The sequence below is a fragment of the Panicum virgatum genome, chromosome 2N, assembly GCF_016808335.1.
Source record: "Panicum virgatum strain AP13 chromosome 2N, P.virgatum_v5, whole genome shotgun sequence".
Classification (NCBI taxonomy): Eukaryota; Viridiplantae; Streptophyta; class Magnoliopsida; order Poales; family Poaceae; genus Panicum; species Panicum virgatum.
This window is the reverse complement of record NC_053146.1, coordinates 38969258-38987161: the sequence shown is the minus strand read 5'-3', so window position 1 is coordinate 38987161 and position 17904 is coordinate 38969258. Positions and strand designations below refer to the sequence as shown.

At 39.4% G+C, this 17904-nt stretch overlaps 1 protein-coding gene across 7 annotated transcripts; it reads left to right on the top strand.

Moving 5' to 3' along the window:
* The first annotated feature begins 3460 nt into the window (after positions 1-3460).
* LOC120660397 (pre-mRNA-processing protein 40A-like) lies at positions 3461-17636 on the top strand. Of its 7 annotated transcripts, none has more exons than XM_039938911.1 (30): positions 3461-3620; positions 4356-4458; positions 4542-4610; positions 4693-5001; positions 5112-5237; positions 5380-5441; positions 5568-5637; positions 6063-6115; positions 6206-6263; positions 6345-6652; positions 6751-6823; positions 8409-8507; positions 8596-8664; positions 8730-8807; positions 8920-9006; positions 9083-9117; positions 9244-9349; positions 10046-10126; positions 10207-10299; positions 10377-10430; positions 10519-10635; positions 10720-10818; positions 11607-11654; positions 11742-11834; positions 11911-12018; positions 13051-13115; positions 13659-13761; positions 14618-14929; positions 15773-15927; positions 17054-17473. In XM_039938911.1, the coding sequence occupies exons 2-29, from the start codon at positions 4423-4425 to the stop codon at positions 15902-15904; spliced, it is 2943 nt and encodes a 980-aa protein (XP_039794845.1). In that variant the 5' UTR covers positions 3461-3620; positions 4356-4422; the 3' UTR covers positions 15905-15927; positions 17054-17473. The 7 variants fall into 7 exon arrangements, with proteins under 7 accessions (XP_039794845.1, XP_039794851.1, XP_039794850.1 ...); XM_039938916.1 differs by lacking the exon at positions 17054-17473 and adding an exon at positions 17496-17636 and having other exon boundaries at positions 3476-3620; positions 4406-4458; XM_039938915.1 differs by having other exon boundaries at positions 3476-3620; positions 4406-4458; positions 17220-17473.
* The last annotated feature ends 268 nt before the right edge of the window (positions 17637-17904 follow it).

Below are 17904 nucleotides of genomic sequence, written 5' to 3'. Positions count from 1 at the left end.
ACACCATCAACGATGACCTCAGGGCATGTGGCCTGCCCGCGGACGACGACGACGACCTGACTGCCGGCGCTGAGGCATTGTTCGGTAGCAGTGTTGCTCCGATCAATGTCGATGCCCCTGATGATGCCGGCGCTAGTGCTGGAGGTGATGGCGTCGGCGCGTCGGCGACTCAGACGCCGGCCTCGATGCCTATTGCTTCTACTGCCAACAACATCGTGCTGAAGCGTGCCAGGTCTGGTGCCTGGAACGACTTCGAGCCGATCTTTGAGACCTTGCCCTCTGGCAAGCAGGTACGAATCGCTGCCAAGTGCCGCCACTGTAATCATGTTCTGTCTGCTCGATCTGCTTCTGGTACTGGACATCTGCTCCGTCACCAAGCGCAATGCGTCAAGAAAGCTAAGCATGCTGCTTTAGTGCAGTCCCGCATTCAGTTCAATGGTGATGGTTCAGTCACTGGTTGGCAATACAAACCCGATGTTGCTCGGAGAGAGCTGTGCCGATTGATTTCTAGACTTGATTTGCCTCTTGATTTTGGTTATGAAGAAGCATTTGAGGAGTACATTCAGTGTGCTCACAATCCTTGTTTTTCTAGAGTCTCTAGACAGACCACTACTAGAGATTTGGAAAAATACTTTCTTGAGCGTCGTACTTCTCTAATTGATAGCTTGCGTTTTGTTACATCTGTTTGCCTCACTTCTGACATTTGGTCGGGCAATGCTAAGGAAGACTATCTTAGTGTGGTTGCTCATTTTGTTTCTGCTGATTGGGAGTTAGAGAAGAGAGTCATTGGGCTTAGGCTCATTGATTGCTCACATAATGGTGTTAACATTGCTGAACGTGTTGAATCTATTGTTCATGAGTTTGGTTTGACAGATAAAATCTTTGCTGTGACCCTTGATAATGCTTCTTCTAATTCCAGAGCTATGTCAAAGCTCATTCCTAAGTTTGTTGGTTATCTTGGCCTTGATCCTGCACCACTTGACAATGTTAACAGAGAAAATGACAATGCATTGCGTGGACTCTTGCACCAGCGATGTGCATGTCACATTATAAATCTCATTGTCAAATCTGGTTTGAAAAGGATCAAGTCTTATCTTGAGGCTTTTAGAACTGCAATCTCTTATTTGAACTCTTCTAACCAATGCATTGGTGAATTTCATAACTATTGCATTGTTAAGGGGGTTAAACCTCGCAAGTTTGGTTTGGATATGGATGTGAGATGGAACTCTACCTATCTCATGCTCAAGCATCTCATACCATACAAGGGCACTTTCTCGATCTTTATTGCTGCTAATTATGGTTTGGTTAATGGTGAACCACTACTTAGTGAAGGTTATTGGGCTGTTGCTGAGAAAATCATGGAGTTTCTTGGAATTTTTTATGAATCAACTATTGCTTTGTCTGGTGTTTATTATCCAACTAGTCCTCTGATGCTTCATCATATCCTTGAAATTGCTTGTCATTTGCATGCCAGAGAGACTTATCCTTTGCTCATGAGCATTCGGACTCCTATCTTTCTATACTGAACCATGGTCGCGCTCGCGGCCAGGGAGATGGGCCACGTCACCTCCGAAAATATTCGCCGTCGGATCGCGATCCGACGGTCAGGAATAGATAGGGACGTAAATTTTGCAAAAAAAAAACCCCGAGCTTTGTTAAAATGAACACGGAGTCCATCAATTTAATGGAAAACCCCTCGGACTTCGTGGAGCCTTACTTTACAAAAAACCCCTAAACTTTTAGTAACCGTGCCGTACTTCGTGAATTTTATAAAAAAACCCTGGATTTTGTTAAAATGATTCTGAAGTCCATCAATTTTATGAAAAACCCTTTGAACTTTTCAGTAATCGACCGGTACTCCGTGGACGCCAAATTTACCAAATAACCCCCGCAGTCTACCAATTTTACGAAAATCCCCCCGGACTTTTTGTAGTTCAATTTTTTAAAATAAAACTGAACTGGAGGGCATATTTCTGCGCGGCAACGCCGCGCAATGTTCTAGTGAAACTGAAGTTTCTCAAGTATTGGCAAAACATCCCTCTTTTGTATTCCTTTGCTTTTGTTTTGGATCCAAGGGCCAAGATGAGAGGATTTCATAATATTCTCCAGCTTCTTTCTCAGGCTGTTGGTGTTGATTATTCTAATTACTTCACTGAGGTAAGAGCTGAACTGTACAAACTGTATAACAAGTATGAAAACAAGTATGGTGCAGTTAGGTTGCAAAGACCCTCCAACATATCAGGATCATCTGGTAAAAAAATGCTTGGGGTAAGATATATGGAGCTACTGGTACAAGTCCCTCTTCTTCTGCTCTTGCATCTACATCTTCTCATGCTGTATCTGTGCCTCTTGTTTCAGAGTTGGCTTCCTACTTGGACAGCGACACTGTCACATGGTTTGATGATGATTTTGACATAATAATTTGGTGGCATGAGCATAAACTGACATATCCCATTCTGTCCATACTAGCAAAAGATGTTATGTCTGTTCCAGTTTCTACTGTCTCTTCGGAATCTTGCTTTAGTCTCACTGGCAGGGTGATTGAGGAGCGTCGACGACGCTTGGCGCCTCATAATGTGGAGTACTTGACCTGCGTCAAGGACTATGAAGCTGCTGATGCAAGGGCGCAGTATGATGTCGAGAAGTTGACGCGAGATTTGGAGTTAAATTTTGGCATCAAGGACAATGCTGCAGGGCAGACTGCTGGAAATGAGTAAGTACTTCACAAGTTCACATGAACATGCTTGATTATGCTATTATGAATTGTTCAGTTTCATAAATCATGAGCATTGATTCTTCTCTTGTCTATGTTTGCTAGGTCTGTCCCTGCCAATGGCTAGTCATGAGAAGTGAAGGCAAGGGGCAAGGCTGGGCCTAGGCAAGAGGCCAGCAGCATCACCAAGTCAGCAGTAGTGTTTTGCAATTTGATCTTCTGTTTGTAATGTACTAATGAGTCTGCTGAACTTGAACAATGTGATGTAATTTTGAACAATTATAGAGTTGGGCTGTACTCTTTTTCCCTTCCTAGGGTTCTCACAAGGGTGAGTTTTACCTAAGAAAGTTTTTAATGAGGCAGCAAATCAAGTGTTAAAACAGTTCTATAATTGTGTTATCACTTATCAGTTAAGTGATATTTTGCTATATGTGTCTGTGTGTGTGACTAGCTGTGATCTGTGACTTTTTTTTGAATTGCTTGTTAAATTTGGATTATGGTGAGATGTATTTTAAACTATGGGCTTCGGGCGGCCCGGCCTGGGCTGTAGTGCCGGGCTCCAGCGGGCTGGCCCGGCACGAAACAGGCCCGCGGGCCCGTGCTTGGGCCGCTGGTAGAGCCCGTGGGCTGGCACGGCCCGACTTAATATTGGGCCGGGCCAGGCACGACACGGCTAAAAGCGGGCCAGGCTGGGCTCGTGCTAGGGCCGGGCCGGGCGGCCCGAATGGCCATCTATAAACCGAGTCCACGAACGACGGCACCGTGACGAACTTCAAGAGCATCCAAGTTCCTCGCGGGGGCATCGCCGCCTCCCCGACTGCCCTAAACCCCATCGGGACCGGGAGCTTCCAACCCTCGCCGCCGGTTCTCCCACCCCAGACGCCCCGCCTCGTTCCACTGCACCCTGGTGAGTGCCCCCCGCCTTGTACGGTTGTACCATCTCCTCTCCTCGCCGCGCCGCTGCCCAGTTCTAGGGTTTTGATTCGCTCGCCCGTTGCGGCGGCTAGGGTTTCTGGCTCTTGGCTCCGTCGCGAGATTGGGGGCGCAAGATGCGGAGCAGCTGTTTGCTTGTTTTCTTTTGTGGATGGAGAGGCGAGGGATCCAGGCGTCGAATTTCCTGTCCCCTGTAGCTAATCCATGCTCGTCTCGACCACAGTCTTTACTCTTAAGTCTCGTCTGCAGTAAGAGGGAACACTTTTGAGTAGGGAGAAGTTAGATGTTTTAGTTCAGAAGGAGTTTGATTGTGGATGCAAATATATTTTCCTATGAACTCAGTAAAAGTTAGACAAGTCTCACTTTGTACAAAGCTAAAACGAGCTACAATTTGGGATGGAGGGAGAACACAGGTAATTTGGTCGAAGTGTGCCTAAATCAGTGCTTGTAATTCACACTCCGACAAAAGGGGTTGAATTCCTTCAATGAAGAATGAGAGGTGGTGTGCTCACGTGCTCAAGGGAGAATCACGCAAGGGAAGGCAAAGTACCAAAAACCTTGAGTTTCCTGGGCTTGTATTGGTAGATGGCGATCATGTGGCAAGGACTGTTTTAAGTAGCTGTTGGCCTGTTGCAGTTCTTATGCAATAGCTTATTTGCTTTCCACTTCTATGTTCTAAGCAGTCTGTTTTTTCCATTCCTTTGGATAGTTTGCAGCTGTGATCTCTGGGGCCAGTTTACCTACTTTTTTTTTTGTCAGTATTTTGATGTGGATTAATGGCTAGTAATATGCAGCCTTCTGGGCCACCTCAGGTAACTGCTGTCTCATGGTGTAGATATAATTTTGTTGTCTGCAGCGTACATAGTGGTAATCTTCTTTATTGTTTTATGAGCAGCCTCCCAGGTCTCCCATGATGGGTTCTAGCACTCAGCCACAAAATCTTGGACCACCAATGCCTATGCAGGTAAACTGAAACTTAAGAGGTTGTGTCCCCTACAGAGTTGTAGGCTATGTTTTTAACGTTTCACTTCACATTCCAATTTCAGTTTAGGCCAGTGGTTCCTTCGCAACAGCCTCCTCAGTTCATGCCACAAGCAGCGCAGCAGTTTCGGCCGGTTGGTCAGCCTATGCCAGGAGCTAACATTGGCATGCCAGGGCAGATGCCACATTTTCCACAACCTGGGCAACATTTGTCTCACTCAAGTCAGGTTCCACCTGCATCACAAGGGGTTCCTATGGCATATCAGCCAGCTAGACCAATGTCATCAGCATCTATGCAGCCGCAGCAGCAAGCTGCATATCCTGGGGGCCATTTGCCCACCATGGGTGCCCCTATGCAGCCTCCGTCTTATACAGTGAGGAATTTGTCCCTCTTTGCAATTTATCTTTTTTCCTTTAATGTAAGAGTTAGTGTTACTTGGCTTGGCTATTGTTAAGTTTCTAACTTTTAAGTTCTACGTTTCAGTATCAACCAACTTCAATTCCTCCTGCAGTGCAACCCTGGGGCACAGCTCCGGGACAGAGTGTGCCTCATGTGACTCCCCTAGTGCAGCCTGGACACCTGCCGGTGCCAGTTACAACTTTGCCTTCAGTAAGTATCCTCAAATGGTCAAACCTGCTTAGTCACTTGACTTCTGTCAAATTTAATGGTCTCGGCTGCAACAATTGTTTTGTCTAATGTGCAAAAAATTTATATCATTTACCTTGGAATAACTGAGTTTGCAAATGACAAGGTCAACTCGTCTGAACCTAGCTCTTCAGATTGGCAAGAACACACTGCGGCTGAAGGAAAAAAGTAAGTGTTTTATTTTTATAAAAATCTTTTATGCTATTAACTTTGTGATGCTCTTGTGATTTAAGTGTATCATGGTTTGGTTTTCCCCTTATTTGGCCTGCCTTCTCTTTTTCTTTTCTTTTCTAGGTACTACTATAATAAGAAGACAAGGCAATCAAGTTGGGAGAAACCAGTTGAATTGATGACACCTATGGAGGTAAGTTGTGTGGTGTGCTTAGAGCCAATGTAGTTGAACCATGTGATAATCATCTATTTAGCTGTTTCTATGCAAATTCTGTTCTGTGTTTTGTGCTTGCTTTATATTATTTTCACTAATTACTATTAAAGTTAAGGAGTCCAAACAGTTGGTAAGCATAATAGAACAATTCTTACTTGGCTTTGCATTCCTGAGAGCATGACCGCCCAGCAAGTACAGTATTTCGTGCACATTTCTTGCCATTTTTCCTTATTTATGTTTCAGTTTCTTTATATTATCTCTTTGAATTTTGTTGAGTAGCACATAGGGACCAAGAAATCATCCTCATTTGTTTTTGTCTTGAGGGCAGCTTAAGTTCTAATATAAAATAACAAAATGCATTGTTCTGTATTCAAATGCACTTACATGTTTTGGTGATTTAACAGAGGGCTGATGCCTCAACCAAGTGGAAAGAATTTACTACACCAGAAGGAAGAAAGTAAGTCCATACTGGAATTAATTGCCACTCCTACCATTTGTTAATGATCCTCTATTTTCTTTCCATATTCTGACTGTTCTATCATTGAAGGTACTATTTCAACAAAGTGACAAAGCAATCAAAATGGACTATTCCTGACGAGTTAAAGGTTTTCTTCTTGCTTTACTTTTGTGACATCAATATTTCTTTAAATGATAATTACTTTATTGCTACAATATTTTTCATTCAGGCGGCACGTGAATTGGCAGAAAAAGTACCAAATCAACAATCGGATCGAGAAACAGGAACAACTGCTGCCTCCGAACCTTCTACTATACCTGCTAATCAGTCTTCAACTGCAGTTGGTTTAATTGCTCCAAGCGCACATGATGCATCAGCAAATTCTGTTCCTCCTGGTGCTGGCGCATCACATAATGTGGACAACACCTCCAGTTCTTCCACTGCTGGCAAGCAAAATGGTGGTCCAAATATTAGTTCTGTTCCTGTTACAACAAGCACTGAAGTTCAATTAGTTGCAACTGACGCAGGAACCAGCAGGTTTTTACAGACATTTACCATTTTTCAATCCTGTAATTATTATACTTGACACTGTTCAAATGCCTGCTAATATATGATGTATTTGTTGAACGTTGCAGAAACAATACCGAAAATTCATCTGTAACAATTGCTGCTGACACAGAAGATGGTACATCTGCTGAAGATTTGGAGGTATGGTGCTTTATATGTGCTATTTTATTTTATTAGATTGGCGTGCTTCCTAATTGAGGTACTTGAATCCTTTGCTCAATGTTGTCCAACTCCGTGACTGGAGATTGTTACAATTTGTCTCTAGTTGCCTTTTCGTTGTCATTAACTTTGAGGTTTCTGTTGCATTTCTAATTTGCATGTGAATCTCCTTTTCCACATCCTTGTCAAGCCTGTTTTTACGTGCCGTTTAGCATTTCATTTGTTTTCCTTACTTGATGGATGGTAGTCTTTTGCTATTATTGTTTCTATAGTATATATTCATCAAAAATTGAGTAGCTACTCTGCACCCAGTGTATATTTTTTCCCTTTTGGAAACATGCTCTGCTGCAATTATTGCGGAGCAATTATCTGGATTTTATGTGTTTGGGATAAGGACATAGTAAAAAGTTGCGATATGGATGGAGAAGAAGTTTAGAGAACAACGAAGAGATATATTGCAATTGAAGAGCAGAATAGATTTTAGTGGGTCTTATTAGGACTTTAGCAGAACAATATAGATACATGGGAGGTCAAGAAGAGAGAAGTATGGATTACTGGATGTTTTCTCTTCCCTCAAACAAATGTATTGGCACCCCTCTTATTGTAGATAGGACTAACACACTGCCTAAACAATACTTGTAAATTTTGTACTCCTATATATTAACTTGTATACTTGACTTGGACCTAATTGTCATTCTATTCCTGTTCCAAAGTATAGCATTTTAGTTTTGCACAAAGTCAAAACTTCTAACTTTGACCAAGTTTATAGGAAATATATTAACACCTACAGTACAAAGTTTATTGGAAATATTTCATAGTGAATTTAATGAAACTGATTTGATTTTGTAGATGTTGGTGTATTTTTCTATGAACTGACTTAGGATAAAACTAAAACAAACTTACATTTTGTAACGGAGGGGGTAGTAAAACTGAACTTCTCAACAAATGATGTTTAATCATGACTGATGATTGACTTGTGTCCTTTGCTCCATTCTTTTTGTTTGGCGATTCTACTTCCTTACCTGGGTTTAGTAGGTAAGGATGTTCCCTGTACTGGTGAAGTAGATTTTACTCATATAATCCAGTTGCATCTAGTACTCATGCATTTTTCTTCTTTGTCAGCACTTAGCGAAAGTCTCCTATGAGTGTTTTAGGGATACTAGAATCGTTGTAGTACAAAGGACGGCGACTCAATATGTAGAAGGAACTAAGGAGTCACTTTTTGACTTTCTTTTGAGGGCAGAAATTACTGTTAAGGAAAGATACCATGCTCAAGATAGACCTCTGTATCTTCCTTTTTGTTCAATAAAAAAATCATGGATACTTGGAAGGGAGGGAATGAAGGAACATCCTCTATAGTCTCAGGCTCTCAGCAATATATATAATATTTTTTACTTAGATGGAAATTAGAGTGATTTGAATTGGACTGTCTTTTTTTTGTGGATGAAATCATATTTTTGCACTTATATTATTTTTTTCTATACTTCTTAGTGGACTAGAACTGCTTACTCTTTCCTTCTTTCTGAAACTGTATGTGTTAACGCTGCTTCCTCATGCTATTCTCTAGGAGGCCAAAAAGACCATGCCAGTTGCAGGGAAGGTTAATGTTAGTCCACTGGAGGAGAAAAGAAGTGAAGAAGAACCTGTAGTCTATGCCACTAAGGCGGTGAGGATCACTTGAAAGAAGCAAATAATGATTTGGATATTCATGAAGTGCTCATCTATTTATGTACCATATATTTTTTGATATATAGGAGGCAAAAAATGCATTCAAGTCCCTGCTCGAGTCAGTAAATGTTGAGTCTGATTGGACATGGGATCAGGTACAGAACTCTAGTCTACTTAACATCAACTGATGAAACATGTAACACTGTTTTAACATTTACAGACTATGAGAGTCATCATAAACGACAAAAGGTATGGAGCTTTGAAAACTCTTGGAGAGAGAAAGCAAGCTTTCAATGAGGTCAGTGTTTGTTTCTCATAAGATCTAACCCTTCTTAGTGGTATTCTCAACTCTTCTGGCTCTTTATGGTAAATGTTTCTAAGGTTCAGGTCTGATGATTTTATTCCTGCAGTACTTGAACCAGCGAAAAAAGTTTGAAGCTGAAGAAAAACGGATCAAACAGAGGAAAGCACGTGATGATTTCCTTGCAATGCTGGAAGTAAGCTTGCTCTGCGTTAGGAAGCTTTCTCCTTTTTATTACTGTACCATACTGAATGTTTTATTTTGTAATTCAGGAGTGCAAGGAGCTTACATCATCGACAAGGTGGAGGTATACATCTAATTCCAGTATTTTCTTTGTATATAGCAAATTTCATCAGATAATTGAAGTTCCTGCTTGATTTCAATCTTTTTTTTTGGTTGGAGGTGCACTTATTTTTTCTTGTTCACCATGCAGCAAAGCAATTCTTATGTTTGAAGATGATGAAAGGTTCAAAGCAGTTGAGCGTCCAAGGGAGCGTGAAGATTTATTTGAGAACTATCTTGTGGAACTACATAAGAAGGTTCTTAGATATTAAACTTTATACCTTGTGACTCGTTTCATTATGGTAGTTCTTAATGTTGTTCTTGAACATTCTTATGACTTCTTTGATACTGTTTTGAATTCTGTGTGCTCTCTTTGTTTCACTCTCTTCTATCCAAGCGCTACACTTGTGAAAAAACTGAAGAAATAGCTTCAATTTATCAATGTCTTTATGGTTTATGCCTACATACTTATCGCCATTGCTAAATGGAAAAAATATTTATTCAGTTTATCGAAATATTTTTTGAATCATAATTAGTCTTTATTTGAAATAGGTAACTTGAGCATCTCTGCTTTATAGTTGTAGTTACTTTTGTCTTCTGTATTTTTTGAAGCTGTTTGATTCTTTCATACTTATCATAGGCACTTTATCGACTGCCCTTTTATTTTGGATAGGATGGGCTGGTCTTGTTACGAGCGTAAATGTTATTTGCAGCATGACCCAATTCATTGGTGCTTTTGCAGCATTATAGCCAAGAGGTATTGAATGGTGAAGGATCAACCTCTTCCATCCTCTGAATCTAGGATAAAGTTTAGAGTAGGATTGCGTTTAAGCACCTTGTTAATTTTTACAATTGAGGTTTTGCTTGAGTGTCACATAGATCATGAATCGATTACCATTGATGACACAGTTGTATTGTATACTGTGCATGATATAATATGTACAATACTGTAGGAAAAAGCCAAGGCTGTCGAAGAACACAGAAGACATTTAGCAGAATACAAAGCTTTTCTAGAATCATGCGACTTCATCAAGGTTATTTCTTTGATTTCTCCTATAGCCAATCAGTTCAGACAGAGCTCAAGAAATGAACAGTTATTTTTCCATGCCTGCAGGCAACTACTCAGTGGAGAAAAGTTCAAGAACGGCTAGAAGATGATGAGCGCTGTTCCCGACTTGAAAAGATTGATCGCTTGAATATTTTCCAAGTTAGTATTTTCCTGGCCGTAGTCAATTTTTGCTGTTCTGTGGTTCAAGTTCTATAATATGTTTTTGTGTATCTCAGGAGTACATAAGGCATCTGGAGAAAGAAGAGGAGGAACAGAAGCGGGTACAAAAGGTATTATTCTCTTAGTCTTACCTCATCATGAATCTTGTTTTGTTATTCTGCTCCTATAGATGAAAATTAAGCTAGCATGCACATACAGGAACAAGTAAGAAGACAAGAGAGAAAAAACCGTGATGCGTTTCGTAAAATGTTGGAAGAACATGTCACTGATGGCACAATTACTGCAAAGACTCGGTGGCGCGATTACTGCTCACAGGTTCTTGAAATATTGATTTTCATAGATAAATAAAATGATAAGCAAGTTTTCCGGTCCTGATTTTTACATTATATAAATTCACAGATAAAGGATTCACAGGCTTACTTGGCAGTGTCATCAAACACTTCTGGCTCCACGCCGAAAGAGCTATTTGATGATGTGATTGAAGAACTTGAGAAACAGGTTATTTTCTGATATTCAGCATATATCCATGTGACTGTTTATTCAAAATATCAATGGCTTTTATGTGTTTTTTTGTTTTTTCCTTGCTATTGTATGAAGATGTTTCCTTCAATGATAAATTTACAAACCTTGATTGACTGCACTGAAATTTTCTTGGAAAGTAACGAACCAAATATTTAGTTAATGATGTAAATGCAGGCATATTTCTATGCACTGCCTAATCACTGTTATGGACTCATATTCAATTTGATAAGATGGTGTAAATGCAGGCATACTATACTTATTAACTTCATTGAACCCTGTGGTAACAATTGGACTCGCAGATCTTTAGTAATTAGTATTTAGTAATGGTAAAACAAAAAACATCTTAGCATGAACACTTGCTATTAGATCTCTTGGTATTGTGAAACTCATTTCACTGTTGTCATTATATCTGTGTTGCTTGCATGATGTGCATCTACCTTTAGGGTGCCCGCTACTTTCAACACTTGCATGGTTGATGTTAATTTAGCAGATGTTTTCACTATTTGAAGTATGCAAAACGATTGGTGACAGGTCAACACCTTTAGTGAACATAAGATGAATCCAAGATGTTGCTACGTTAAAAAATTCCTTTAGAAAACCATGTATTCAATTTCGAATTTGCCTTTCATATCAAAATTTTGAAAATAAACAGGGGTACTGTTAGTGTGATAAACATGCCAGATCTGTTGTACTTAGTTGATTATGAAATATATCTTATATTTGTTTATGTGCACTTATGTTTATTGCTATGTTTTATCTTACAGTATCTAGATGACAAGACCCGAGTCAAAGAAGTGGTGAAATCTGGAAAGGTACCCTTTTCTGTTATATACAGTCATGATCCACATTTACCATGTAAATTGCTTTTTTATAATTTTCAATCCTCTTAATTCTTCCAGATTCCAATGACAACCTCATGGACATTGGAGGAATTCCAGAACGCTATTCTGGATGATGATGCTCTTAAAGGAATATCGACCATCAACATCAAGGTGTTATATTGATTGGAAGTTTAATTGGTGTCTAAGTATGTTATCAATCTGATTTACTTTGCTGGATTGGTTGCAGCTTATTTATGATGATCAGATTGAAAGGCTCAAGGAAAAAGAGCAGAAGGATGCTAAGAAGCGTCAGCGATTGGGTGAAAATTTTTCAGATCTTCTGTATTCAATAACGGTACTGCAGCTAACTATAAGCATGTTACATTATTTGCTTACATGCAAATTAAGTGCTCTAATATATTCTGTATGGTAGACTGCGGTGACGAAATGTCTAGAAGAACTACTTTAATTTGTTACATTTCAGGTTAATTAACTTGATATGTTTCCATATATAATAATCCATGAGTCTTTTGTATATATACAATGGATTGGTTTGAACTAGTTGGTGCTAAATTCAAAAAGATAAGCTTATGGGTGCTTTAGAAATTCAAAAGCTTATGGGTGCTTACACTAGTTTTCAGAGCTTACACAAGCATTTGAATACAAAAACTTATGGGTGCTTACAGTATTTTTGAGTGCTTACACAAGCTTTGATAAACTTATGGGTGCTTTAAAAATTTAAAAGTTTTCAATGCTTAAACAAGTATTTGAACACAATTGTTGAATTCTTATGCCTAGAACAAATTAATTTGTGCTTTAAAAATTCAAAAGCTTATGGTTGCTTCTCTCTAGCATCTTTTGAGCAGCTTTCTTACTTGGTAACTGACTTTGCATCAGCTACTTGACTACATTGGCATTTCTTTTTCAGTATCAGTCTTAATCTGAGATGCTTTGGTTCTAGAGTTTAGCCTGAACCAGGGGAAAATGTTTTCTGCTCTTTTATATTCACATTCTATGGCCTATGCTTTTTAATTTTATTTGTTATGAACATAATCACTGTCAGTAAACCCTTCATTGATAGTACTGAAGTGGTGAAGCCATATCATCTCCCTCTAGGCATTCTTTTTTCTATATTGACAACCAGATCCGATCCCTTGTTTGCAGCCTCACAACTGGGGGTATTACCATTTACCAGCGTTATAAGCATGTTCTCATGAGTCCATATTTTATGAATATATATATATATATTTTTTGCTTGCAACAACATTTATCTTTAGTCCAGCATTATCTTTTCTAACGACCTGGTCAGATAAATCGCTACAGTATTGATCTGTATATCAGAATATAGCATACGTTTGACGTGACTTATTTGTTTGAAACATTGTAGGAAATATCAGCTTCTTCAACCTGGGATGATTCTAAACAGCTATTTGAGGACAGCCAAGAGTTTAGGTACTGGCAAATGCCAATCCTCCTCCCAACATTACAATAGCAGTTTACCAGACTACCTGCATTTTTTTTCCTCGAACGCGTAGGAGAGCTACGCATCAATATATTAAGAAGATAAAAGGGGGGGAAAGAGCCCCCCAAACAAAAATTGTTACAGGGATAAAGGGTCTGTAACACACCCTAAACTAGATTCTCTCTCTTATGCAAAAAACTACTACGGGACCAAACCACACCACCTGCCCAGAGCAGCTAGGAGGTAGGAGCTAGGGCAAGGAGATGAAACTCCTCGAGCCCCTACTACAGACCACTGCTGGACATCTTCTCTAATATGTAAACACATGATTCATTTAAATTATGTTCGAACAATGATTGGGTTGGACTATGAATAAGTCTATACAAATGTTTCATGCAAGACATTATGCTTCAGAGGTGAATGACTATGTGTTGGATGTTTGAAGTGCTGCATGATAGGGAATGCTATTAGATTTTCCTACATGTTATTGTTGCGGAGTGATTGATTTTCTTACGTTGGATTTACTGCATTAGGGCCTTGGACAGTGAGACTTATGCTAGAGAGCTTTTTGAAGAGTGTGTTGTCCACCTGAAGGAAAGATTAAAAGAGAAAGAACGTTTGAGGGAGGAAGAAAAGGTAAATGTTTGTATTTTTATGTCTCCTTTCATCTAACTGCTCTTACATACTTTTGTATTATTACAAGGCCCCAAGCACAGCTGCTACTTAATGAAAATAGTAAATTCAATTTTTCCAATTGTGCTATAGGTGGGCAAAGATGATTGATCCAACCTAACTGAGCCAGAATAGCTGACAGCTTTAGTAATTGGCTGGCTTCAACTGAGTGGCCTGTATAACTGATGAGCTGAGTTATTATGGAATGGAAGTCTTTTAACCACTTAACATGTTTGTAGATATATGTACATTCAATCCTTGACAATGTTAAATTCAAGAGCCTGGTATTTTAAGGTTGTTTCTTTATTTTAGCTAATATAAGTTGCGCAGTTCACATCTGTACGTTATGATTTTCTAGGCAAGCTAGGTATGGCTTTGATGGGAAACCAAATCAAAGCATTAGACTTTGAAATGGTTTGAGATAGTGCAAAACCAAAATTTCAAGTCCAGTTAATATTTTCATGAAAACTCACTGAACTACCGAGCGCTTTATGGGTTTATTGTTTGAGAAATCACCTTATCCTAGTTGAGGTGGCCCATCATGAGCTCATCCCATGAATGGATAGACTCCATGCTAATTGTTTGCTTGCCAAGGGGGAGTTGGTGATGGATCAGTTCCATTTCTGAAACCAAACAAAAATGTGAGTGAGAACCAAACAAAAATGTGAGTGAGAAGATGATGGATCACCCCATTCCTCTAACCAAACATCATAGTTATCTTCATCCGCTACCTGTATCAGTTGCAGCATACAATAATTTTTGCAAGTTAGTTCCTGTTCAATTCTCTCTTGGTTTTTGCTGAAATTTTTACTCCTCTTAGGCAAAAAGAGAGAAAGAGCGTGAAGAGAGAGAGAAGAAGAAAGAGAAAGAAAGGAAGGAGAAAGAACGCAAAGAAAAAGACCGGGAGAAGGAAAGAGAGAAGGAAAAAGGAAAGGATCGATCAAGGAGAGATGAAATGGATATTGATGGTGCTGATGTGGAGAACCATGGTTCAAAAGATAAGAAAAGAGATAAAGAAAAGAAACATAAGAGACGCCACCATGACACAGATGATGTAAGCTCTGAGAGGGATGATAAAGATGACGCTAAGAAATCTCGGAGGCATAGCAGTGATCGCAAGAAATCTAGGAAGGTATAGCATTTGTTATTCCGTGCAAAACAAGCTAAACACTGGGGATGTAGCTCAGACTTGTTATATTGCTCATACAACTTGTGGTGCTAAGTCTACAAACACCAGCTTTAGTGTATTTGTCACTAAATGTTTAGTGCCAGTATATCAGCAGAGCTTGGTACAACTTTTCCTAATTATAGTACTTTTCTGTTTACTGTTTGTGTTATTTGACTTGAAACATGTGTACCTTTTTCTTTTGATGTTCAATTGTACAATTACTGGGGCTTTTGTGATGCAGTTGTTGTTGCTAATTTTATTTGTTTGAATATTCAAATAATCTACAATGAAAAGGGAAATTTGCTGTTAGATGGCTATTGGAAATTATTGCCAAGAAGCACTAGCATTGTTCACTCTACAATTTTTTTTATTCTACAACATTATTGGCACAGTTATAAGTGATTGAAACCTGGCATTTTGTTGTGATATTATGCTACTTATAGCTTTGGTTCAAATGTGTTCTGACAATCCTGTGAATCAGTTCTTGCAGTGACGACTGTGTACACTGGTGCTCCTTATTGCAAGTTGAATGTTTTGAAAAAAGAAAACTCAAAGAAAGTTGTAAGTAGTGTAGTATAGCTAGCTACCGGCAGATGTTCTGGAAATATTGCGGTTACTGGGATTTGAAACCCAGAATGGCTACACCATTATCAAAATTAACCGAACTGCCGATTATAAATGTAGTCAATATGTAATTGTTGTGTTGTGTTGTGTTGCCTATTTTCTGTTCAAAGATTACCTGAATTTTACCATGGTTATTTTCATATGGTTAAGCTTGTAATAAGATCATAATTGTCATTCATGCAGCATACACATGCTTCAGACTCGGATAGTGAAAACCGGCACAAAAGACATAAAAAGGATCGAGATAGTTCCCGAAGAAATGGTGCACATGAGCTGGAAGATGGTGAACTTGGAGAAGACGGGGAGGTCCATTAGTCTCTCCTTTTGCTACCGAGATTGTTAGTACTTACTGCCCTTAGTCATGTTCTCTATTGCTTCTATTTTCTTTCTTTTGGCAAGTAGTGCTTCTGCTTAACAATCTACTAGTGCTATAATAATTAAGTTCAGTTCTGAAATATTTTCTTTAAACTCGACATTCCTGTGATAGCATACTGTCGTTTTCTTCCTTTTCGCATAAACAGCATTCTTTCTTTATATTTGGTAATTGCACATATTATTTCTCTGAAATGATGCAGCACATGGTTTGGTTCGTGTGGTTGGTATATCCTTCTTTGGGATAGCGTGAGTGAATATTAACTTGTTTTGTCTGGATGTGCAAAATGTAGTCGTGTATTTTGTATCATCATCAAACTATTTGCCTTCCAACTTTCCATGTGCACTCTTGTATTTGGGTCACAGGGGAGCTGAAAAGTGTGTCTCTTAAATATCCTTTAGATGTCTTGGCTGGACATGCAACTATAGATAGGCCAAATCACCAGTAACTTCTCTTATTCTTGAAAAGAGGGAAAACATTAGTCTATCATATTTCCAACATTAAGCTTGTATCTTGATGAAGTTTATTACTAACAATTTTGATTGAACGCCGTCATGTTTCAAGCTGGTAATGGTCTGGGTTAAAACCGGGTTAAATGGTTTGGTTTTCCTCTTGGGCTGTTTCGGTTTGGTGGTAAACGGGCTGAGAAGCCTGCTGGGCTGGTTTAGTTCGGGTTAGCAATTAAGAGTGGACTGGTTCGACTTAGTCTGATCTTCTAGCATATAAAAAATGTTGTTAGCTTTCGTTTCAAAACAAAATGTCATTAGCACGTCAAGCTAAGTCCAGGAGCGGTAGAAAAGTCACAACGCATCATTTTGTACGAATCCTGAAGATATATTTCCCTTCTGATAGATTAGCTAGTGTATTGGCAAGCTAGCACAGTTTGTATATGAGGAATTCGCTCAGTTCCATTTGGTTTGAAGACACGGGTAGATTGGATTGGTTTGGTTATTGATGCAGGCAAGCTGGTCGAGTCATGTTACCTGTAACATTGATCTCTAGTCTTGTTACACATGGATTTGTTGCCATCTGTTGCCTGTTGCCTTACGCTGGAGCCTAGCTCACATATTGCTCTGCTGCATCTGTGACAGCTGCTGTAGGGCATGAACATGGCAATGCACCAGCCCAAGCATGGCACCTTCTCTTGGTCCTGCTGTTGCAGCTTTTGGGACATCTGATGTGGCTAATTTTTCATTCCCTCTTTAAGCCTGCGGTGCCTTTTGTATTTAACTAACATGGTCTGTGCTGAGGTAACAGGTTGAATTTCCTCAGTTTTCAGCAAGTCTGGTGCATGTTAATGGGATGGGCTTTCGGATGAGGCTGTTGATCTTGTCCCGAAAATGTTGGGCACTTGATTGTCATAATTGTCAGTATAGTTGATGTTACTGGGGTTTTGTTCCTTGTTGGAAATATTTAGGATTTTTAATTTTGGAATAGTCAGTGTGTTCATTGTATTATGTTTTCCACTTAGCAGCTTATTATCCAGTTTTGTCGTTTACTTGTATGGTTTACTTATTTACTCGATGCTGTCAGATGCAGCATTGCCCACGGGGATGCGGCAGCCTTGCTTAACGCCTTACAGTGTTGGTCTGACCTTGTGAATTGTTTTCACCCTAAACACCCTGCCCCGTTGCATGTGCATATTTTGTGGAATGAGATTGTCAATGCTGGGCTGATGGGATGCTTAAGAGTTTCTCAACATATGTTTTCCCTCCTTGTGTGATTGCATTATTGCTATTTAGCCTAGGTGTTGGTTTTTTCTGTACGTCGAGAACTCGCTGAATATTGCCTGCGACTTGTCTTTTTAATATTATGTTCCAATTATATGTCATATTATGATTTAAGAAAGAATCCCCATGTCATATTACGTTCCAATTATATGTCACACCCCGCCTCAAGGAATCATACACTTACCATATCGTAACTCGCGTACAGACATCTG